The 25,066-nt window shown below is 36.6% G+C and overlaps 1 protein-coding gene across 4 annotated transcripts in view; it reads right to left on the bottom strand.

The window, feature by feature from the left end:
• EML6 (EMAP like 6) overlaps positions 1 to 25,066 on the bottom strand; it is a 102,186-nt gene that overhangs the window by 55,599 nt on the left and 21,521 nt on the right. For all 4 annotated transcript variants that reach the window (XM_015856709.2, XM_015856710.2, XM_015856711.2 and 1 more), the window contains exons 2-7: positions 19,885 to 20,044; positions 14,486 to 14,584; positions 12,138 to 12,206; positions 9,793 to 9,978; positions 8,034 to 8,169; positions 4,435 to 4,636 (exon numbers count right to left, since the gene is read on the bottom strand). In XM_015856709.2, the coding sequence (XP_015712195.1) occupies positions 4,435 to 4,636; positions 8,034 to 8,169; positions 9,793 to 9,978; positions 12,138 to 12,206; positions 14,486 to 14,584; positions 19,885 to 20,044 (852 nt within the window). The remainder of the gene's footprint in view (positions 1 to 4,434; positions 4,637 to 8,033; positions 8,170 to 9,792; positions 9,979 to 12,137; positions 12,207 to 14,485; positions 14,585 to 19,884; positions 20,045 to 25,066) is intronic.

Raw genomic sequence — 25,066 nt, 5'->3', positions numbered from 1 at the left:
AAAAGAAGCAAGATGTCACACTATTCTTTCAAGTACAAAATGACTATGACCCACGAGCGAGTTACAGACAAGGAAAAGGAAGTTTGATTCTAAAATGTGTCCTGGGTGCTATTCCAAGTATACAAAAACAATAGCATACAACATATAGTCATTTCAACTAACATGTTCGTTACAGAGTCTTCCAAGAACTCTGAATAAAAACAGGAACAGATGCAGTGAAGGATTATTAGGATGATCAAGAGAATCTAGGCTGTATCACACTGAAGAAGACTAAAAGAGTTTAACTTCTATACCTTGGTGAAACAAAGGCTGGGAAGGGATAGCGTTTCTTCCAAAAACGCATCACTAGGATAAACATCAAAGAAGGGGAAAAATTTATGTTGAAGGATCATGTTGGAACTAAAACAAGTAGAATAAACAGAACATGAATATAGCTGAAAAAGAAGGAAGCTTATGATCGCAGCAGTGGCATTTAGATGCAGCCTCGAAGTGTGAGTAAAAGGAGAGAAAAGTGATAGAGTTTGATAAACTTTGTAGAAATACAGCATTTGACTACCTGTATTGAGAAAGGATGGTACCCTGTCAACTCAGCATTTCTTTTCAGTCAGAAACTCTTTGGGACTTATCCAGTTAATGTTGTTAGGGTAGATCCAGAATTAATGCCCCTGAATGGTGCTGGCTCTCTCTTAGTCTCAGAGAATTCAAGGATGAGAAAAAGCTTGAAAAGGTGCCTCTGTGAAAGAATAGCAAGTACAAGTTCCTGGTGAAAAATAGATGTGGAATGCAAGAACTGTTTTCAAAGATAAAAAAGAAGCAGGAATCAGATGCAAGATTCTTAGGAGCCATGCAAGGGAGAATAGAACCAGTAAGAAAATAGCTTGCAAGAGAAACAGCAGGACAGTATGTCTCCAAAACTTGCCTCCACATGAATCACTTACATTAGGAACATAATTGCAATAAATGGCAGTGCAAGATGAATAATTCAGTTTTCTTAATAAGAAGCAACCAAAACCCCAAACTTTAATGCGAGGATAATTCCAGATACTACATTTTCATTTTTAATAAAAATAATAATTTTGCACACATGCAAGCATTTGTATGCACAACTCAGAGATGAAAAGCCTGGATTTGCTTATGAAATTAAGGAAGGTAATCTTTTCTGGCAAAATCTTCTGCATTTTGTTTTTGAAAGAGCTGAAAAATAAACCACTTCTGTATAAAAGTTGCTCCTATTTTCCAAGAAGTCAAGGATGTGTTTTCACCATTGCTCAGTAACTTTCCTCTGCATTTGTTTAAATGTCTGAGTTTCAGAAGCTCTAATAGGCTCATGAAACACTTCATTAGTAAATATTCCAGTACTTTCTGTCACATACCTGTCACACGAGTTTATTGTTTATTGGTGAACATACTGTTTACAGCCTCTCAAAGAGGTTTACTAGAAACTTCTTTGTCTTCAGAAACAGCCAGTACTGATGGCAGAAACTTTAATGCTGGCTTGTTTCATTCTCTGGCAGAAAAACACTGCACTAGTAAATAAACAAATAAATCAGAGACATATTCATTCAAAATAATTTGTATAAAAATAAGACTCTGCATCAGTCTTTCTAGAAATGCAGGAATAAATCTTTCAAGAAAGACAGGCAGCAGAGCAGAGATGTTCTGCCAGAACATCAGCTACCTGTGGTCCTGCAGCTAGACATTATGCTGCTGTGTTATAAAAAGACATGCATTAATTGCACTGAACAACTGTAATAGATCATTCTTTATGCCTCCATTAGTATTCAGATGAGGCTGATGCTTTTTCCTGGTTCCTGCCAATAAGAAAGATGAAGCAAGCAGCATTCCTAATTGACAATACACTGATGCTTTAAGTGTAGAAATCCTGTATCTGGACAATCTTCCCTCAGCTGTGCTAGGGAAAATCTAGAGAGAAATTCCTCTTCACCATGCAGAAGTCTTTTTCATTCAAACACATCACTTAGACATGACAACATAATCTAGCCTACTAGATAATTTTATTTGTAAAAAAATTTAGACCTATATTCTGTTCAACTAATAGGAAAATAATGCAATAAAGGAAAAGGCAATATAGAAATAATCCTGTCAATGCAAAATCGTTACTAAAACTCACCTGACATTGCTAGGAATGCATGAACTTTCTAGGCAAACAAGCACAAGGTGCTTAATTTCCCTACCACAATTGTTTGGGACTGATAATCTCTTTCCATTGCAGAAAATCTTTTTACCAGTAGAATTATCTTTCCATTCCAAAATTATTTGTTTATATTTTCTTTGTTTTTGTGGCTAAGACCATGCAATCAGCCTAAGCCTGCGGATCAAAAAATATAATGAAAAAAAAAAAATAGGAAAAATCCTTTTGTGCATGTTTTGTGTCACTAAAAACACACAAGAATTTTTATATTTCTCTGGAATTCCTCATATGCAGCATTAGCATGCTAAAAAAAAAGTATCACTGCCTGAGCTGGAATTCAAATCCCTCATTCTCTAGAGCCTAAAGACCTAAATGAATGTATAGAAGCACAGAAGACTACCTGCAGTGTTAATAAATGCACATTTTAAGAATGGTTATGTTCAAAGGCAGCAGTAGAGCAGCAGTAGTAATCATAAGAACAACACTCAACAAGATTCTGTGCACAGAGAACATGCCTTAACAGCCTTTCATAGATGGGCACAAGTTTGTCTCAGGTACACCACAACACATTATCCAGCTTCAAACCACACTGGTCCTACCAAGCTAAGTCAAGATGAGTCCAAGATAAGTCCATAATCTTAGCATGAGATCAGCACTACACTAATCTCAGCATCACAGCTCTTGTTTGGGAACAGGCTCACATTCCACCAGAATACAGTCAGCATCTATTTTTGCTTGCCTATAAAACTGTGCAGAAAATTCCTAGCAGAAGAGATTATTCCTGCATCTTACACACTGAAATGTTGCTAACGTGTAGGAAACATGCAGATAATGTGATCACAGTGGCTCTGTGGAGTTTCATTGGTTTCACAATTGATTAGAAAGAGATGAGGAATAGCCAGGAATAGGAAGCCATACAAGTAAAAATGCAGAAAGCAAAGGAAAGAAAATGAAACTCCAACTGACCATCAAGCTTCGAGGCAAATGTGAATCCAGAATGGCAGATCTGAAGGAGCATAAATTTGAAGCTCTCTGTATGACAGAAAACTAAAGCAAGTCCAAACGGTGGAATCCATTGTTATGTTTCTGAAATAACTTGACTAGTGGTCCATCAAAACTGAAAATGCTTGGTAACATCCGAGGGTTGATGTGAAAATATGTGACCAAATTGTCTATGTAAGATGAAAGTCAGTTATTACCCATTTGATGTAGGGTTGGAGAGTGGAAAGTTTAGAAATTAGGACAGTGGAGTCAAGAGAAACCCCTGGAAAAACAGAGCTTGAGAAACCACACTGCTATGAACTGTACAGTGTGCACTGTAGGTCTTCAGGGACTGAGAAAACAAAGAATTGAGGAAAGTCTCAGGAAACCACCATAATAAAGTCTGGTTTCCCAAAAGTCAATCCAGTTTTGACAGATATCTTTCCTTGTATGTGAAACAGAAGGCTGAGAGAAGTTTTGCTGACTCTCTTTAGTCTCAGGTAAGTAATTAGTCACAGTGGGTACTGTTTATGTCCAGATGAGACAACAGAAAACAGCTGTGTGGGTTTGGGATTGCTATCAGTATGGCTAGCATCACAGCTTAACTTCCATGCTTTACAGTAAATTTTACAAAGAGTAAAAAAATGCATAAGTTTTCCATCAGTTTCTCAATTCGTCAAACTCAACAGGAAGAAGAAACACCTTTGACTTCACCAAAACCAATATGTGTACAAAGGTTCAAATTACTGCTATCCAAGACTTGAGGTGCAGCTGCTACAAGTGAACACCTGAAAGATGTTCTTCAACAGAGTAATCCAGCCTCGGGGATTAAAAAATTAAATTAAAATCTAGGGTTTAGATTAAATTTTCTAAACACTCATGGGCTGGCTCAGACACCTGCTGCGTAAAACCTGATCCAAAGGTGTTCAGGATTTTTGATGTTTGTATGGTACTAACTGATGAGAAGCTGGAGGTCACTGTCAGATTTAGAATTAAAACTGTTGTTCAGAACAGTAAGAAGTACTTAAAGCAGAGTACTCCAGCATGTGCTAAACATGAGTATCTGAACACAAGTTCTGATTACTTTTGCATGTTGTGTGAAGCCCACATATAAGGGCTGAAAAAGAGAAAGAAAAGCTGCTAATGAAAAAGAAAGTGGGGGTGGGAGGGGAATGTTGTCTTATGGGACTCTTAACATGAGGCAAAAATATAAATCATTTACAAATACATCAAATTGGAACTGGATAAAAATAATATGTATGTGATTAAACATATTAAAAAAACACAAGATCTAGCCTTACCGTACAGACCGATCATCACTGCCTGTGACTGCTAAAGGCTTCTTTGGATGGACTGCCAGGGCCCACAGTTCCCCTTCACAATGACCCTGCATAATCAGCATGGGTTTATCTCTTTCTCTTACTAGCACCTCAAATATTTCACTGTCCTGTGTCCCTGCTAAAAGTCTGTCTGCTTTCCAACAGACACTTCGGATGGACAAGCCTGGTGGGACAGAATAATTTCAGATTAATGGCAATGACAGACAAAATGACAGTACAGTGAAGATCACAGAGACTTCAAGAGTTGATTTACCAAAACCATCATGTTTTCAAAACAAGCCTTATATCACAGTTGTCTGAATCTCAAAACAGTTCTGTTATCTCCATTACACAGGAAAAGAGAGAATTCAGTTCTGGGAAAATGCTGTCTCAACATCCCTGCTGTCTGTCTGTCAAGGGATCAGATACTGCTTTGCTTACATCTTGAGAATTTAAATAAAAATAAGACACGATTTAAAGACAAAAATTTTAGAATAGGTAAGATTCCTGCTTCTGAAGCTTTATTTATTCTTTTTCCAGCACTTTACATTTTTGCACATCTAAATAAGTCAGTGAATAAAAGTTTAACGATGATCTTAAATTACAAATAATCTCCCTTCCCTATTTGTGTCCAAACTGACTGTTAAAAACAAATACATAAATAATGCTTTTAAAGCAGGGAAATCTAGTAAACATTCAGGAAGAACACTCAAAAAGTAAAGTCATTCAGTGGCAATAAGACCTGAATTTGGTTTTGTTACCCTAGCTGAATACTTTAAACCAAAAGATTAATGAACTGACAGCATTTGCTGCTTGGCTGTTTGCAGGGTTTGTATCTTCTGTTCAATGGATTACATGAAAATGGGAAATGCTGAAGTTTCAATAATGGGTCTAGGATCTATGAGATGTGAATGAACTAAAAATTTATTCCCCATGTAGTCAAGGTCAAACACATTGTGATTTTAATACGTTTTGGAATGGAATATACAATGCAATTAACCACAGACATATAAATAAAATATACTGCAAGCATTTTGTGTCATCTTTTTAGAAGGGCAAATTCAACTTTGTTTATTGTCTTGTCCAGCTCCAGTACCTTTTAATTTTGAGAATTTCTAATGAACTTTTGACTCAAGTCTTCTTGATAAACAGCAAATGCTATACAAGGAGTGAATATTGGAAGTGGCAAATTGGTGTTAAGTTTTAGAATACTAATTACAACTTTTCACGTAGGGAAGGTAATATTTTCCGCACATAAGGAAAGATCATCCATTCTCAGAGTTTTTACTGATATGCACGTGCATTTAATAAATAAATGCCAAGTCTGTGATCAGATAGCTACTGGCGATGCATCTCACTTTAAAAGTATTTACACTTCAGTACAGAATGAACAATGAATGTGGATATGCAGAATAAAAACCTTCCTACCAGCCGAGAAAGGAGTTTTAAGTTTGATCACTGAAGTCTTTATAAATGGCTTTTGAAAAAGAAAAAAGGGAACAGGAGGTCATTGGCAAGCAATTAGTCTACCACTACTGCTTCAAGTTACATATACACTTAAACCAGCCACTGTGATAACGGAAAATATAACAAATTTTTTACAGTTTTAGTAGCAAGAACTAAATGGAAGTGATCATCAGTGGATGGCATACAGGACAGAAACAGCAGAAAAGTTCAGAGGCATAACAGAAACATAGCAGGCATGATTTGTATCACACCGAACAGAGAGAGAAAAAAGCCCAGAGCATAGGAAAAAGGAAAAAGATGTTGACAAGGAAGTAAGTACATGCTTGGGTTTTATGACCTGCAGTCATCCCCAAGGACCTGATTTTTTTATAGCTACAGCAGGACCAGAAGTCAAACAACACTTCACATACGAATCAAAGTATTTTTTTACTGTGTCTAAACGATTATGCTCATGGGCACACCATTTTTTGCTAAGCTCTGTAAAATTTTCCAGGCTTGCTGGAGTCAGTTTCTTGCCATTGATACAGACAGTGTTTTGACAAACAAAGATAAACCAGGAAGATTTTAATGCTTTCAAGACAAGATTTAGACAGTGTTTTAAAGAATTACTGATATTTTTTTTTTAGAAAGTTTTAATTTATATAAAACACATACAAAATAGCAACACAATTCACTTTCTAAAAATGCGTATTTTTAATCACTTTTGCCATGCAGGAATATAACAAAATCCTCTACTGACTGTCTCAGGCACATAACTGCTGTTATGGTGCCTGGCCCTGCTTTGCTGCTCTCATCTAAGAATTCTGTCTCCGCTTTCATTCAGCAGAGAGCAGAAATGATGTCATCCATTTAGAATCATTCAACAGAATGTCTAATGGGTATTTTCCTTCACTAAGTTCTTCCTTGACTGAACTTAACTTCCATCCAGGGCAAAATCCCCTTGCAGGTAACCTGCAGAAGGGCAGCTAGCTGCTGTCAGATGCTTTCTGCAGACAACATGTTAGGATTAGAGCACTCCTGTGAACAGTTGAATACTTACAGATTTGTAAAATGTTACCAGTTTGAAATTAAAATTTTCCATAGAAGTTTCATTAACTGTAGTCAACAGAAAATAATTGAAGTCAGCTGTTTTCTTGGAAGAGACCCTTAAAAGCCACTGAATCCAACTCCCCTGCAATGAACAGGGATATTTATAGATAGGTCAGGTTACCCAGAGCCCCATCCAAGCTGACTGTGAGTGTCTCTGGAGACTGGGCATCCACAGCATCACTAGGTAACCTGTTTCCGTGCCTCACCACCCTTACAGAAAAAAAACTTCTCCCTTGTTTTAGTTTGAAACCATTTCCCCTTGTCCTGTCACAACAGATGATGCTGAAAACTATCCCTTTCTTTCTTTTGTTACCCTTCTTAGTTGCCTTCTAAGTGTTCCAACAGTAAATTTAATATGAAAATTGTCTAAAACCATAAGCTAATCATTGCAGAACTACCTGCCAGAAGTCTACTTGGGGCCAGCAATCAGGCTGCAGTCTTCTCAATCTAAATGGATGTTGCAGAATTCCCAAAAGGTTGAGTACTTCATAAATCATGCAATGTAATCTATAGAGATCATAAGCAAACTGAAAATCTAATCAAAGTAAAGTGATGATTCACAGGAAGCATGACTAGCTTCAATAAACATGATGGTCAAAGATTTAATAACCTCTATATTAAATACGCCAAGTAGTACCATTCCAAACGAACCTAAGTGGAGTACCGAGATGCTCAGCATCTTTTAATATCAGGTTCCAAAAATCTCAAATAATTAAATGAATTGGCAAGTAATAAATTAAAGATTGACTAGCTTAATTCACCTGTCTTTGCCATTAATTAGTTTTCACTTATTTTCTCGTATTTACATTGTGTGGAGCAGCAATCCTAAGCATCCCTCTATTTATATAATGAATGGAGACTTCATCAGGCTGTATAATTTTCAGTAAAAAAGGAACACGGACCTTAGAGGTAAATGCAGCCATTAAGCAAAAAATCAGCAGTATGCACAGACATCAATGCATCGAATATAGATGTGTCACAATTATTTAGATGTAAGATAAACCAGTAAAGTAATAGCTCATTACCTTTGTATCCTTGCTCAGTCTCTCTGAGGTCAATTTTAGTAATTGGTTTGAAATCAGTGTCCCATAACCGAATGCAACCATCTCTCCCTCCAGTGGCAAAACCTTCCTCACAAGCATACATACTAAAAATTCCAGCCTGTTAACCAATATTACAACCAGTTTTAAAGTCCTTTATAACTGATTTGAACATACAAAGAAAACATTGTTGAAAAGACACTTGTTAAAGGCTAGAAACTGCTAGGCAGCATAGTGTTCTCCAACCAGAAAGCAAGCCAACAAACAGAGGTACGTTTTTATTTCAAGTGCTCTCACCTCAAGCGATTTATGTGGAAGTTTTCATACAAATAATAGTGGTACAGCCCACTTGCAGAACTTTAAATTTGGATTAGTTAACATTATCGTAGGAACTATTAAGCAAATAATAGAACACTTAAAATAAATAGCTACCCATAATAAAGAAAAACAAGCAAACAAGCCATATAAATATTCTTACAGGTGCAGAGATGATAGAGACATTATTTCATGAATTCAGTGCAGACATCGTTTGGAATCTAATAGGAACTGAAAGATTGTCAACTCATTCTCCTCGTTAAAAGAAAAGGTTCTATTACAGATTGAATTCCTTCATTTTTGAAAATGCTTCATTATTGATGACTGTGCTGTGTTATATTGCTCATGGAACACATGCTGGATAAGTATGCTATTATGAGGAAGACCTCTCAGTTGGAAGACAAGTTCATTCAATGTCTTAATTAATGAATATTTACAAAGAGGTTATAAAATGGGCAGGAGAATATGAATTAGCCATGGAGAAACTCCACTGTGTTTAAGAATGAAACAGAACATATTGTGTAGAAAGACAGATTTTTTTCCCCAAAGAATCCATATATAAACTAAAGGAAGTGTACTACAGACCGTTACTGTTTAGCTCAGAGATTTCCATGTTATTGCAATTGTGCATAATCACAACCTGTCAGTTACATGGTAGTTCTGCAGGTAAGAGGTGTCACTGACCTCAGCCAGACTGCTTTTACAAATTAGGGATTACTTCTATAAATATCAATTACTCTACCAGGCACTTGTTCCTAATTAGAAAAGTTTCTATGAATCTTAATGCACAGCCAATATAATGAATTTGGGGAGATAAAAAAAAACAACACCCTGTGTTTGCTGACATGGAAATCCTTCCTTGCCTTTAGTGCAGCAACAACAGAGGTGTGTATTTTTTAATGTCAATTCAAGTGTTTACAAATCCAGCAAAAACCTATACATTTCCTTCTCTCTCTGTAATTTTAAGGGCTCCACATTAGGGGGTGTTATTATGAAAGGAGTATACTGCCTCTGGAATATGGTCAGAGTGCACTCACAGATTAAAACATGGAGGCTTCTATGAAGAATCAATTGGACATTGGGAATTTTACTGGTAAAATTAATTTTAAATAAGATCATTTGGTTACAATATATTCTTACTCGAACTGGTCATACCTGAAGGTATAATCTGTGAAACTTTAGATTTAGAAACTTTACTTTAGATTTAGTCTGCTTGCTTAAGTCTGTGCTAACAATATCTGTGCTGTCAATATCAGTCCAGCATGTAGCATCTGCTGACAAAACATAAACAAGGTACACAATTAAAGATAAGATCTTAACTGATGAACTGCATTCAACATTCTTCTGACCTGAAAAAAAAGGTCTTCAATAAAGTTTTGAAGACAATGAACGAGTCATTTCAGAAACAGACATTAAAAATACAACTTACACTATGTGCTCCTTGAATTGTGCGAACTAAGTTTAGCCCTTTCCAAACATAGATGTCTCCATTTAAAGCACCGGAGTATGTGATGTCTTCTTTTGCACATGCTAAACAAAGGATAGTTTGCAGATCTCCTGTTTTACCAAAAATTCCTCTTTTTGCTGTCAGTGCATTTCCACACAGTGTCCAAAACTGAAATGTAAATGGCATTATTAGGAAGAATTTTTGCATTTTTTTTCATATTAATGTGCAGATCTCACAGACGTACATCCATACAAACACTGTGTCGGGAAGTAATAACAGTTAAGCTTCTGGATGAGCTGAATAAACACTTCTCCCCAATGCAATGAAACAAATATGCATCACAAAACTACATTTACAGATGTCTGGTGGAGAACTGCAAACACTTGTACCTGAAACTGAACTTGCTCTGAGAATGAAGTAATGGGATTTTCTAGGTGAGGAATAGTGACTTTATTCACTTTTACACAGACAAACTAATACTGTGCAAACTGAGGAAAAGGAAAGGAGCAAGCGAATACAAACATAGCAGAAGGTCATCTTTAGGGCTGGGCTAGAAAAATCATAGCTATGGAATCGTACTTTTTTTTCTTTTGGAATCAGTAATGAGTGTAACTTTTTTTTCTTAAGTAGACATAATTTGTATCAAGGAGATGGAATACTTAGTGCGCACACAGCTCCCGCTCAAGGATCAGACCTCCAGGGGACTATAAAGTGGATTACAAATAGATGAGTACAAGAAGTGCTCAAATACTCAGGCCTGGGAGCACATGCAGAAACGGGTTCATTTCACAATGAAGACGTACTTTGAGAGACTGGACAGGTATGCTGAAGCGTCTGATACTGGAGCATAATGCCTATCTCATTTCACATGCCTGCACCTTTTCTGTGGTTATAAACAATTTTCACGTATTTTACTTGTTCTTGCTCCCATAAATTTCCCACAAAATTGAACTCCAGAAGATCTTTGGATCAAGGATTTTATTTCAAATCATTCTCTATTTCTAATTCAATTATTTTTCCTATTTCCTCTTAACATAAGACGAGAGCAGGGCAGCACTGAAAGTAGGTGGAGCAAGAAGGCTTAGCTCTTAAGCCTTATCACAGCTTTTAATTTTTGCTTACCCAGCAGATGCAACAGAACTGAAACGCTAAGGAAGAAACAGCATTACTCCTAACTTCTAGTCCCTATTCTCAAAGTGCTACAATTGCTTTAGAGCTGTTCTTACCCTTTTTTGCAGGTTGTTCGTCATTTTTCTGCAGGCATATAATGACCGACAACTACATAGAGTGTTGCTTGAGCATCACTGAAGGGGAATATCTAATCAATTCCAACTCACTCCCCCATTCTCTCTTTTTTTTTCCCCCTTTTTTTGGCATGCCTCTATCTGTCTGCATACTTTGCTGGTATTAGGCACGTTTGGGGCAATTATGGCCAATTTAAACAGAACACAGGTGCCAAATAAAGACAGGTTTTGGTAAACAGCTTGCAGAATACAACAGATGGTATCACTTCTGCCAAAACCACCCACAGTTTGAAAGTAGTGGTGGTTTCAAGGGCAAAAGCTTCTCAATAATCCGAACTAGAGATATTAGCTGGTTTCCTAAACTTCGAGTTAAAGCTTTTCCCACCTCAGCCATGTGAAATAATTACCATCTGTTAGGAACGCGTTTGATAAGACTGGAGGAAAAAAGAAAATTGCAGGGAGTGTTAGCAAACGAGAATATCTCTCTAAATTTTTAACAAGTGTTGGAATGTCAACTCTGGAAAAGATGAATTAGAGGGATCAAACAGTCAGATCCTAGAGTTTTAATTTGCTCATCTCCATAGGCACTGCGTACCTTCCCTACAGCATCACTACAACTAATAGCATGATAAGCCATAGTTAAAATCTGTTCGTCTGCAAAGATATTACATACCTTCCTACAGCATCACTACAGTTGCTGGTAGCACAATAGGTCAAACAAATTCATTCAATTCACACTTCTTAGTTACTCCTACACCAGTCCAGTGACCCCTTGTGAAACTCAACAAGAGAAATCACTAAAGACTTCCACAGACAGAGAGAAGAAAACCCCAAAATTAGAAGTATACAATGATGAAAATTACACTAAATGACCTTCATACTTTGCTTGAAAAGTTGCATCTTAGTCACCACTTAATGTCTTAAATGGTTTTCAACAAAAAATGTTGGTGAAATGTTCACAGATTAAAAAAAAGAAAAATGGAAAATCTCTTATATATAAAGCCTCATCATTTAACATGACAACCTTTTTTCACAATGGCTAATTACTTAAAAACAAAAATAACAACAACAAAATATATTTACCTTTATATGTTTTACTCCACAGCTGACAATTCTGTTTGGTTGATATTGATCCCAGGAGATATCAAATATCTGTTAAGAAACACAATAAGATGATACTTTTAGTTATACAGTAATTGAATCTAGACTCAGTTTGCTTTTACTAATTTTTAGGCATAATTTCTGTTGTAATGTATTGCTAAAAATGAAAGCACAATATTTCAGTAGAACTGGAGCTCTTTGTATAAAGATTAAGGCCGTCTCACCTGGCTCTGTCAAAACACCTCTTTCCTACCTTCAAACTACGAATCCATGCCAGCTCTGAGATATTCTTGAATAAATAATATTAACAGTCTCCAATAAAATGAGAATCACGTGGTGAGCCAACATTCCTTAAGATTAGGGATGAAAGAATGATGCATTTATTTTTGCTTATCATTTTACATAAAAGGTACAGGAGGTAATTTAAGCCGATCACAAAAACTCCAGTGACAAAATGAGGCATCATTCATTTGAATTAATCTACAGAAATAAAACTGCATTAATCATGTTGATTATTGTTAAATTTATAACAACATGCATAAAAAAAAAAAAAAAAGCATCAGGTCCTACACCCCTTATCAGATACAAAATTTACAGAGTACTCTATGACTAGGAGATTATGTCAAATGAAAACTACTGCATGAAGTTTGGAAATAAGAAGTTTCCATTTCAGCCCAGATTTTCATCAGCATGCCATTTTTAGGCTGTTCATCTCTGGCATTCAGCTTCTCAAAGTCCGAGCTGAAAACTAATGGTGTTACCACAATCATGAGTTAGTGCAGGAAATCTATGTCTATAGTGAAAGACAAGAAAGGTCTTTCTGCAACTTTCAGCTCTTCAGCTGTTAACATGTACATCTTCTGAAAACTTCCAGCCCTCTACAGTTACTTACTATCCTAAGCAAACCCATCATTCATTTTATATGTTAGAAAATATTGCCATCCTACAAAATATTTATCTTCTTGAAGAAATCATCACTTACAGTAGTACAAGTATCTCACATTTTGTTAAACACAAGATACTTTATTTTAGAAGTACTGTATGATTCCAGCACACTAAATCAATATAATTTGTGCTGTTAATAGGTATGTATTCTTTCCTACTCCCTCATCAATGCAAAATCTGCTTTTTCTCGTTGTGAAAGTAAAGTCTAAGGAGACAAAGATTTTAGTATTTCTTGCCTGTCCTGGAGTCTTCTGCTAATTCAAAACAGATCTTGTGCCTAGTGAGGTGAATAGCACAAGATGGCAGCAAAACTTCCACTGACATAACTGGGAAATGAAAGAAGAAATTTGAATAAAGACTAGGATTCTGCTGAGGGGTGTATATTTTAAGTAAAAATGAACTACCAGACTGAGGGTGGTAGAATATTGACACAGAGAAGTTGTGAATGCCCCATCCCTGGAAATGTTTAAGGCCAGGCAGGATGAGGATTTGAGCAGTACAGCCCAGTGTGAAGTGTCCCTGCCCATGGCAGCGGGTTGGAACTAGATGAGTTTTTAAGTCTCTTCAGACACAGACCTTTCTATGATTCCACAGTTTATCCAGATGATACATAAGATGCAGATAGACTATATGTACACATATACTAGAAGAAAGAGCTTAGTCTGCTCCTCTGCTTCTATATGTTTTACCATATATGAATACTCCCCCATAGGTAGTAAAACTTTCTAACATTTCAATATGAAAGCATTCTAACTTGTTATAATTTCATAATATGCTTAAGAATAAAGCTGTCAGAATGTTTCTAAAACTTAACATATGCATGCTTATATGGTGAGGAGTTATTTTGCTCATGCTAAACTTGTTTAAACATTTTGTAATCCTGAACAATATTTTAAACTCAGACCTGGTCATTTCTATTATTTATTGAAGTTATTCTGATTCGTTACTTGAAGTTAAAAGATATAACAGAAATATTTATCCTAACTACAGTTCACCTGCAGGTAACTATCTTAAGCAAAAATGAGAAGGAAATAATTACACTTTCCCTGAGGATAAAATGTCTTCTTGATGCATTTGGAAAGAGCATTATCTTTGTCCACTGAGCTAGCATTTCACATCTCATATAAAGGGCTATAAATCATCCAAATTATCCTCATCAGTCTGTGTTTACAAAGTATTTCCTCCCTAGGCAAGACAGCCAGCTCAAGAACACATCGTTTGCTAACACAATGCCTTGTGTTTTGTCTGGTAGAATGAGAAGAAAGAAGTACCTTTTTCAATATTTTAAAAGCTAGGCAGAATGATCAAAATTAACTCTGTTTCAGCCTTTTATAAACAAAACAAAATCAACAATAAAAAAATTAAGTATTTTTTAATACACTTACCCTGTCTGAATGGCCTGTAGCTGTTGCCAGTAGTTTTCCTCTCTTCCAGTCCCAAATACACACTGTATTTTTGGCATCCAGTCCTACCGAAGCTAAACGCTAAGGAAAAACAAAAATCAGCTTACTGTACTGTACAAATAGAGTTTCCCGCATTTGAACTGTGATTGAACCACATTGCTGCACACATCATCAAGATATTTGTGTTAATTATCTGCTCGCTGGAGAAAGCACTGAAACACCTAATCTATTCTAAAGAGTTAGGTTTCAATTTCAGGTTATTGATGTCTCAAATATAATTACAAAAGGACTGAAATGCTCATATCAGAAGCACTACACTCTGGCATTCTGATCTATTAATAGTAGAAATAAATGGGAAATAGAAGCTCTCACTATCCCCAATCACCTGTTGGTTCATTATGTTTATTTTGTTGAGGCTTAGAATCTGAACTGGATATACTTTCAATAACTTCCCTTTATATAAATCAGTATATCAGATCTCCCAGTGATTGTGCTCATTATTTCCAACTTGACACGATTTCCATCAGAGATTCTCATTAGGTGAGCAATCTTTGACTGGTGGACCAGAGACTGTTGTGATCTATAACAACATGAAGACTAAACTGGTACCACAGGTACTGCAATTGTATAAAATGGATATGATATAATATAACATACACTGGACAGATACATAATGGATATGTCTAACGTATGTTAGTAAAGAGAAAGTGCCTGAGCTGTGGGAAGAGACTGAGAGAGACACTTTTCATGGGAAACAACCACCTATCTTGGTAACATGATTTGGTAACACTCTCATCTGTTGTGTCCCTTATTCTTCTCATTGTCCTTAAGAGTCCAACTGAAGCTCCTAAGCATTTTGCTCTGTTACAGGAAAGCCTACATTTCAACATGTAATAAATGAAACCTTATTTTGGCACCAAAGACAAAGATAAGCAGACGAATCATCTGATCCAAATGGACCTATGTTTCAGATTTGACATGAACCGGATTTTTCCTTGAAGAATTGCTTAAGTATAACTTGCAAACTGAATCTCTGTACTGAATGTCTCCTTCAATTGCATGTCTGTTATTTCTGGCCTGGCTTTGCAGGAGGTAAATTGCTTAAAGCCTGGAAATTTCTGAGTTAATACAAAAGAACTGAACCAGCAAAGACAACAAGAACAATTTTACCAAAAATTACTCTAAAATACTTTGTTAGATAAAATACCAATTGCTATAAGGCTACCAATTAGTATAGAGCTGAGTGAAATCAATATTCATAAAGAAACAGAATGTTCCAGGTTCCATTCAGTAGCAAAATAAATCGGAGTCAAGGTACTCCATGCCTTTTCATGCCATTTTCAAGAGCAAAAACACAGTGTACATCTTCCTTCTTAAGCAAGCCACTTCCAAAGGCTAAAGGCAGCAGGTACACATGCACCCTGCACTATCTTCATAATAGCTACAGTTCTTTTATTTTAGGGTAAGGGAATAGATCCCTTTTACATTTGGTTGCTTGGGAACTGACATAACATACGTTACAACCTCATGTAACAGCTGAATTCTGCACAGTGAGTAATGCATAAATCAAGCAATTCCCACGAGAAAGTATACTAAGCAATATGACAAAAAGTATATATATGTTTTCTTGCAGACTACTTACATTGTCTTTCACTGACAGGAAAAAGAAATCTTGAGGTTCTGTTAAACCTATCTGTGTTAAAATCTACTAGAAGCACCTGAAGGCCACCAAGTACTGAAGATTTTAGTATAATATATTTCACCTAAATGTGTTTGACATCTACCCACATATAAGCCTTTGAAACAGGAAAGGTAGGTATTGAATCTGTCCATTTAACTTTGGCCAACATACTTCATTATGGTAATGAAGGGAAAATAGAATACAGGAAAGAACAAAAACACTCCCGCCAGTCACCAGGCTCAAAATATTTATGTATTCGAGAAAGGACTATTATTGTAGCATATGTTTTATTTGCTCTTGAGTAATCTACATCTACCCAGGAGGTTGGACATACTGATCAAAACACAAGTTATTTTTTCATGGAACCATCACTGATTCCAACATTTTCTCACCTTTTTTATACTGTTCTCTTCTCCATGGAAACCATGGCAGTACTTACAGTATCTTTTAGATGTATGATTTTAACAACATCAGATTCGATCTCCCAGTGAAGAAATTACCATTAGTGGGGTAGATGGACTGTGACACTTCTAGAGTACATTAACTAATGTTTTATATTTTCTTTTTTCCTGTAGGTCTATTGAGGAAGTTCTGCTGGCAGAAGAGTGATAAATGCTGAATTTCCTTTTAGGTTAAAACACTTCTACATTTAGTATTCCTTTTGGAACAGAACTTGATAGCATCCTGCTCAGAGAATTCATGGAATACCAGAAGAAAATATCTGCCAAGTACCTTATGCATATAATTAAACAATTATTTTTAAGTCTACACACATACAGAAGATCTGGTTAAAGAAGCCTACTGCAACCTAATGCCAAATTCAAAAACAGACACACCCTTTCCTTAAAGAAAGCCCACAAAAGAGGTCCTTAGAAAACAATTTAGAACAGAAATTGAATTGTATAGCACTAGAAAAATTGTTTAATAAAAAAAGACATCAGCTTCGTAGGTAATTCTGTGAAGGGCAGATGTTGGTGCTCTAATGCCCTAGTTAGTTCCTGGTTCAACAGAATACATTTTTAATCACAGGCAAACTGACAGCTCTTCATTAAACATTTGAACAACGTGCAGCTTCCCTCCTAACAAATGTCATCTCCCAGTAATACAGAAAAATCACAAGCTAAAATGTGTATTTTTCAATAGCAACCTCTCTGCTGGAAACTGAACTCCGTTCAGTACTTTTAAAACACAACATTAATTACAGAGGAGATTAACAGGAAATTTCCTTAAAATATATTCATCTTCATATTTCAAATCCTTATTGAAAGTACATAAAATAAAGGAAGTTATCCTTGATTTAAGCTGCTTATTGATCTTGTCTGAATATCAGAAAAGACATTAAATACTGTCTACTCTGCATTACTCAGTTTGTGGTTAATTACACCAGGGAAGCACTGCAGAGACACCTAAGCTGCTTCCATGCAGTGCCAGCTGGGAGTAAGTCTAGCAGGGAGTAATATTCCAGAATTAACTCATTTGAACACTTGAAAACACCCCAGAGTTTCTGATACAAAAAAATAAAGCTAATTAAATTGGCCATAATATCAGTGCAGTGTCACTATTCTGGGACCCACACTAAGTTCTCTTACTGGAGCTGTGCAGCTCACAACAAGGTGGTTGCCCTTGGAACCAGAAGCTGTGCACAGCAAAATGGGAGGAAGCAGAGTTATCAGCTGCACAGTTGGAAACTGGGCACAAGCAGAGAAGCAGAATTACCTGGGCTTTTCCTCAGCCTATATTTATTTTAAAAGTGGAAAATTGCAGGTATTTGAGAAAATATGTAGGGATACGATTATTTGCAGCTGTATCTTACGTTTTTATTGAATTTTTGTTTGAATCCAAGAGATAAATCTTTCCAGATAGACACTCTATGTAAAAGAGTGAAATGTATGCAGTTGAAGGAAAGATGTGAGCCATTACAAGATGCCATCTCCCTCAGGTGATGACTGTGCTGACTAAATAAACTGGAACTGCTAGCAGCTCTGAATTCCACACACTCAAAGTATTCCGTCAAAGCTCTTAAATGTTGGCTCAGCACAGCGCCTTCTTTTGTAAACCAGAGAGAGCAGTAAAAGCCAAGATACATCATCCATATTTATGTTTTCTCCATATATAAACGCATTCTCTGCAAATCTACATTTCCAGAGTTTCTGCAACTTCTCTAACATTTCCAGAAACAGAATGTCAGTGTTTTGCAAAGTCAACACACCAATAAGTTCGGTTTCTAATTACAACTAGGTACCAACCAGGATTTTCAGAAGAGTCTCCATCTTTAACTCATATGGGCTGGGCTTTTCCTTATTAGGTACTTAAACAGGGGTTTAAACCAGTTTAAAGGTTTACCCACCCTTCTCATGAAGTTAGAAACAAGAGAAAATAAGAATACTTATTTCTGAATTAAAATCATGTTAAGGTTATTATAGCATTCGAAATTTTCTTCAGGTGATTTGGGGATGCTCCCATTTGACTGTTTTATTGCACATTTCCTAGGAACACCTTTTTTCTTTAATTAGAGTTGGCACATGAGATTTCAGAGGAAATAGTTTTACTGAAAAAAAATAAAAATAAAATTGGAAGAAGATAGTTGAAAACTAAGCTTTAAATAGAAACTTACCTCCAATTTCTAATAAAGAAATACTGCTGCCTAGGAATGCTTTTTGAAAATGTTAAAGGTATTGCTTGTGTTAGTGTACTTTGACTCACACTGATCTTTAAACTGAATATGCAGAAGGTAGTGCACAATAGAAAGTACTTTAGTTTCATGTGAGAACATATTTTAGGCATTGTATGTCTGGTTTTGATCTTAGAAAGAGGAATAAAACCACACTGTGATCAGCCAAAGAGCAATTAGGCATATAGTGATAAAGCACTTCTCTACAGACAGCTAACCGCCTATGACATTATTTTAAGAAAAGCATTTAAAGGCAAATTTGTCCTTCTTGGATTTAATTCACTAGCAAACAAGGAAGGTTTGTGCAAGAATCCAGGAATCAACTTACCTTCTAACTAGTCCTAAAAATATTTTAGCAGCAAACTATAAAATACAACCACAGTGTTACACCAGAAAACTGGACACCAATAAGGACAAAAGTGAACGTAAAACACTTCTCGGTTTTATCCAAATCATTCATCTATGTTTCTCTCTTTTCAGTTACAATTTGATGTTTTTACTAGTTCTCCTGCAGGGAAAAAATTCAATGTGTTTAGATGTGAACAGCCCACCACTTACTCGTATTTTAATACTGCCTCAAAATATCACATAATCATATAGCATATTGTGTCCTAACCCCCTTATTCAATTAAACTGATTGTGCACCCTAGCCAATGAGACTCTTACTGGAGTCTTTCTGCCAAATGAGCTGCAGGATTGTAAGGACTCTGCCAGGAAAACGGTCTCCTGAACAGCAAGGGATAAGTGAGTAGTGTGGCTATTACATTTGAGCTGAGGAGGGCTGTTTCTTTTATTCTTCTTTACATTTGTTCAGTAACTAATGCATCTACTTGAATTGAATTCTTGGTGAGATTTCAGTTTTTGAAAGAGCTACATTTGCAGTCCTTGCATTAAAAAATAATAATCATAATAGTAGTTTATGTACTACAGCCATACAGCTACCTATACATACAGAACATTTCAATGTAATGTCTCTTGTAGTAAGAGGTCAAACTAAACTGAAGACATTGAAAAAGAAGATATACAAACCTGGCCATCAGAATCAAAAGCTAAGCAGGCAACTCCATGTGTATGCCCATCCTTAAGAACAGAAACAGTCTGTACGCGGTAGGAATCCCAAATGCAAATGTAAGGGTCCTTTCCAACCTGCCCTGTAGCTACTAAAGTTTTATCTGGGTGAACTGCGAGGCTGAAAGAGAACACAGTTTAAGTTACAACACATTTTCTCAATGCAGTAAAAAATGTAAACATGAAACTGAAATATTATTTATTTTTCTTAGTTTTCAAAAACAGCTCCTTTTGATTTATTGGGATGATCATATCAAATGCCACAGAAACTTACTGTATCCCATTATTTCCTTTTGCCTAAAAAACCAACATAAATGCTTGAGACTGACATAGTGATTGCAGACATAATAATATTTTAACTAGAAAATGTAAGAAAAGTACAATTAGAACATTGTTGTACAGGCTTTTATTTACATATACTTTCAGATATGATTTAGTTACTGCTGCCTGAGGAAAGGCAAAATTTACTGTTTCTTTGTTAGCTTATCTCATTTTTCTCTAACAGCCAATCAGAAATGGCACCTTGCACAAAAACCTTCACATCAAGTAGGATTTCTATTACTTAAAACCAGGCAAACGCTAATGTTTCAAAAATCATTTCCTGGTTTCCAGTGATTTACTCAAATAGCATTCAGTACACTTGCTTTGACTGACTTCATCTTTTACACACTATCAAACATAGACCTCTCAACTTCTTTATCTTCTGCAGTATTGTACAGGGGCACAGTATTGCAAGCCGCTCTAATGCAGGTTCTATTAGAAGAATTAAAACCCATCTCTGCACATCTCTTCTGATATGGAAATCTCCACCAGACTGTCCATGGTATCTTTGTCTGCCATGCTGAAGTGTGAACTCTAATATTTACTTCCATATTGTGTTGGGGCATTTCTCTTGGATGCCAAACATATTCTGGAACCAAGCAGTAGCACCATTCAGGGAAAAAAATAAAATAAACGTATTTTACATTTTCCTTGTAACATTTTTTTTTTTTTAACATTTTCATTGTAACACAAAAAGACAGAAGGCCACCATGTAGCCAACTTCATCCCACACTAATAATAGAGCAGTGCAGGCTACCAATAGCTGACACAGTACTAGAAACTGCTCTCTGCAATTATTCCAAGTTGTTGTCAAGCTGTTCTTCAGTCCTTGAGGCATTTTCTTTGACAAAGCCCAGAGGATCCAGTTTGAAATTCTCGCCTGGGGAAGTTAATAACAAAAACTCTCCCTACGGGAACATGAATACAAAGACAGTTTTCCACTGTTATCTAGGAAACAAATTAGAATAACGTCTGAATATGTGAACTGCATATGGAATAAGGAAAAATATCCTATTAATAAACTGACACTCGACAGATGGCTCAGGGCCCATATTTTAATATCCCAGGAGTAGATAATACTAATTATTAAAAAGGATTCATCAAAAAAAAATTAAGGAAGCTTCAAAAAATATATTTTCAATATTCTCACGTTAAGGAACAATTCTTAGAAAAAGAACAAACTTAGCAGAACACTCAGTAAAAACTTTCTGCATCAATTCCCATACTTGCTCACTTTTCCCTTCTTCTCAGGCTTAGACTCTTAAGTTCACTGTGTGCCAGCTAGTTCACCTTAATTCTAAACCTATAAGGCAAACAAGGGGTAACTTCACCATACTTAAGATGGGACATTTGCAATTAAGTTAGATTACCCTTCTTCAGTGATAAAAAACAGATGGAAAAGATTAACTGAAGCAACAGAACACAACTGCAGCTTAATTACATCTACCATTGGTCTGTACATGTTCAGCATTTCCATTCCTGGATGCACGAACAACATATTTCCTACAACTTAAATACGTTGGTACTGAATGTATCTATTATTTGCTTTATCCTTTCTAATGCATGTAATCAACTAATGGCATATCTTAAATTAAGACCAAGTACCAGTTCTTGGCACTTAAGAAGTAGCCTGATTTTTCAGAACCACTAAGGACATTCATTTCCTGCTCACAGCCTTTACAATAATGCAGTACAACTGCCTACGTTAAGTCTGGCTGTTAGATAACTAAGGGTTCATTTTTGGCAGACTGAATGGTGGCTTACAGAGTAAGGAAACGGAGACTAAATTTAAGAGCAATTCTTGGGGATTGTCGGAATACCTCCCTAAATGATAGCCATGTTTGTCATTGAAAATACAAAAACTGCATGTGTGACCATTTAATCTGTTTGTGACATGGATTGATTCTGGTCTCCAGATCAGAAGATCTCTAACCTGCACGGCTTCTCTGCCCTTCCACACTATTTAAAAATGTGTATAAATTCAGTGTTTTGTTTCTGGCATACAGGTATGTAACTTTAAGCTTTCTAAGCAAAGATCCTACATCTAAATGATTTACGATACCACATCACTCCACTGGAAAGTACTGAAATGATAAGTGATGGAAGATATTTGATTAGATTATGTATTCAAACAACAGCAATTTACAGTACAGAACAAAACTGTTGGGGAATCTTTCCTGTTCCCTCCAATAGGAAGAACAGCTAGAAACAGAAGCCTTTCATTTACAACCAGCTGATTTTATGCAAGCCACAGGCAAAAAGGCTGCAGATTCATTAGTGTAAGGCAGAGTGACCATTGCACAGAGTACAGCCAACAAGATGTAGGTGGGTGGGCAGTGGAAATTTCACAAGAAAATTTCCAGATTTGTATGAAAAGGAATTCACGTTTATCTTGCCTTATCTGCATTTCTTCCACCCCACACAATTAGCTAGGGTAGAAAACAGAAGGAGATAAAGTAGCAGTTATTGCTGCTGGCACTGCTTGCTGGTTGGTAGTGGCAGTCACTTCCTCACACTTCTCAACCTTCTGTCTGCAAGAACTGTAACAGGAGCAGTTGCATGAGTAGAGTAAGAAGCAGAGATCAACTGCTTGGGAGCTGCACGTTCCCTCCTTCCAGGGCAGGCAAAAAAAGTGAGGGGATTTCTGGCAGTCTGCTCCTTCAAGCAGCTGAACGCTTCTGCAGGTGCATAAAGCTAACTGAGGATTCCACAAGTATGCTGATGTATCTACAAAGGTCTTCAATAAAAGTGCATGGCACCTGACAGACACATTTTAGAAAATCAAACAATCCATTTAAGATGCACCAATAAAATCCAGGCAGCATCTTAACATTTCACCTTCTTCCTAATAGATGCTTTTGTTAATAAGAGAATTCAGTGAACGTTTTCTTCCCTTCCAAGACCAATGATTATGAATCTAGCATCGAAAGCTGCCTGTTAAGTTAGGATAATTACAGACGCCAGTCATGTGCTCCAGCAGAGTCTGATGAAATGCTTTATAAAAGTCATTAGTGGATCCATCTGGTCTGAGGGCCATGCCAGATGGTAAGCTCTTAGTACCACCGCAATTGTTGTTGCAATAATATTCTGCTCCAAGAACATAGCATTCAAGGTGCAGCCTCACCAGAGCAGAGCACAGGCAAATGATTGCTTCTCTACTCCTGCTGGCTGTACTCCCTCTTGTACAAGCCAGGATGCCATTAGCCTTCTTGACCACCTGGGCACACTGCTGGCTCACATTCACAAGACTGCTGATCAACACCACCAGATCCATTTTCCCCACACGGTCTTCCTGCCACTCTGCCCCAAGCCTGACTAGGAAGAACAAAAAAGAAGACGAGGGAATTGAATGTGATCAAGGAAGAGGAGGCCCAGGGTGGATCTGATAGTTTTCCAGCACATCAAAGGTAGCTGTAGAGAAGTTGTCACAAAAAAAATATGGTAAAAGGACAAAAGGCAAGAGGCACAAGTTGCTTCACGAGAAATTCTGTCTGGATATACGAAAAAGGCTCTTCACTGCGGGAAGAAGTCCTTGGCTTGACAGGACCCTAGGTAACCTGATCTAAGGCTGTGCTCTCAGGAGAAAGTTGGACTGGATAATTTCTGGAAGCCCCTTCCAAACAAGACTTTTCTATAATTCTAAATACCGAAATATATCAAGAAAGCCTAAGGTAATCAAAGTAAAAATAGATTTTGGCTCTGAGAACTTTACTTGCATTAGTAAATTGATACTTGACACTGCCAAAAGAAATTGGGCCCTGCTATCTTTAATACATACATATGTAATTGATAGGCTGAGATTACTGAGAACCTGAAATGGATGTTTCAAACAAAAGACAGACATCTGAAGTTCACTGTCCTTAATTTATTATTACAAACCTCATCAGGTTGTCCAAACACTCTTTCACTGAAGCACCCAAAGGCTGAGCATTTGTCTTTATTGTTGTGACTCTATAATCTTTCATTGTATTTACTATTTATGAACCGAATCTTTTCTATAAACGTAATATTAACTAGTCTTAAATTAACACCAATCAACCAAATGCATTTTCCATACAAACTACATTTACTTCCTGGAATGGCCAACCTAACATCCAAAAATTGCTCTTAGAAAGATGCTGAGTCTTGTCACCCATCTCTTGACAATGCAAACCGTTCTCACTGCTAGGGCTTCATTGAACATTAAAGAAGCCTGAAAACTTGATGGTATTCTAAAGAAACTCCAGCTAGTTAGACCCTTGTAAACCATTCTCTACTACAAACCCACCCTGTTTTATGTTCAGAATAACTTTAATGTTCAGACAAACCTTTAAAGAGCCTGGCAGTTTTATGTTAACACAATGTTACATAGTGAAGATTTGGTGAGAAATGTGTGGTAAATTTAAAATCAAATTCCACAGCTAAACTAATATGATTTGTATATGATTAATTACTTTTGGCAATAAATGAAGGAACTGATACTTTCTGGTTTGAAATCTGCTACAAAACCTGCAGCTGACAAGAACAGAGAACACAGTGGGTTTATCCTGAGCATTTAGGTCAAAGTTGTTTGGAGGTACTGAGGGCACTGCCTGTGCTATGCTTGGATAACAGACACATAAATAACACAGCCATTTTTCATAAGACTTTTTCTCTGTAACAAAAACATCTCTGAAGAAATAAAGAAAAATCAAAATGCTCCAAGAAGCTCCAAGCCTGTCCTGAAATAGGCCATTACGTGCCACTAGGTATTTTCTTCTTGGTTGCCTCCTTCTGCTCTGCACTGCTAGCTCTCAGTGCAGAATGAAGTGACACGTTCAAGATCCTGACAGGCCAGCAGGCA

This window comes from Coturnix japonica, chromosome 3 (genome assembly GCF_001577835.2).
Source record: "Coturnix japonica isolate 7356 chromosome 3, Coturnix japonica 2.1, whole genome shotgun sequence".
NCBI classification, from domain to species: Eukaryota; Metazoa; Chordata; class Aves; order Galliformes; family Phasianidae; genus Coturnix; species Coturnix japonica.
This window is presented reverse-complemented; position numbering and strand designations above follow the sequence as displayed.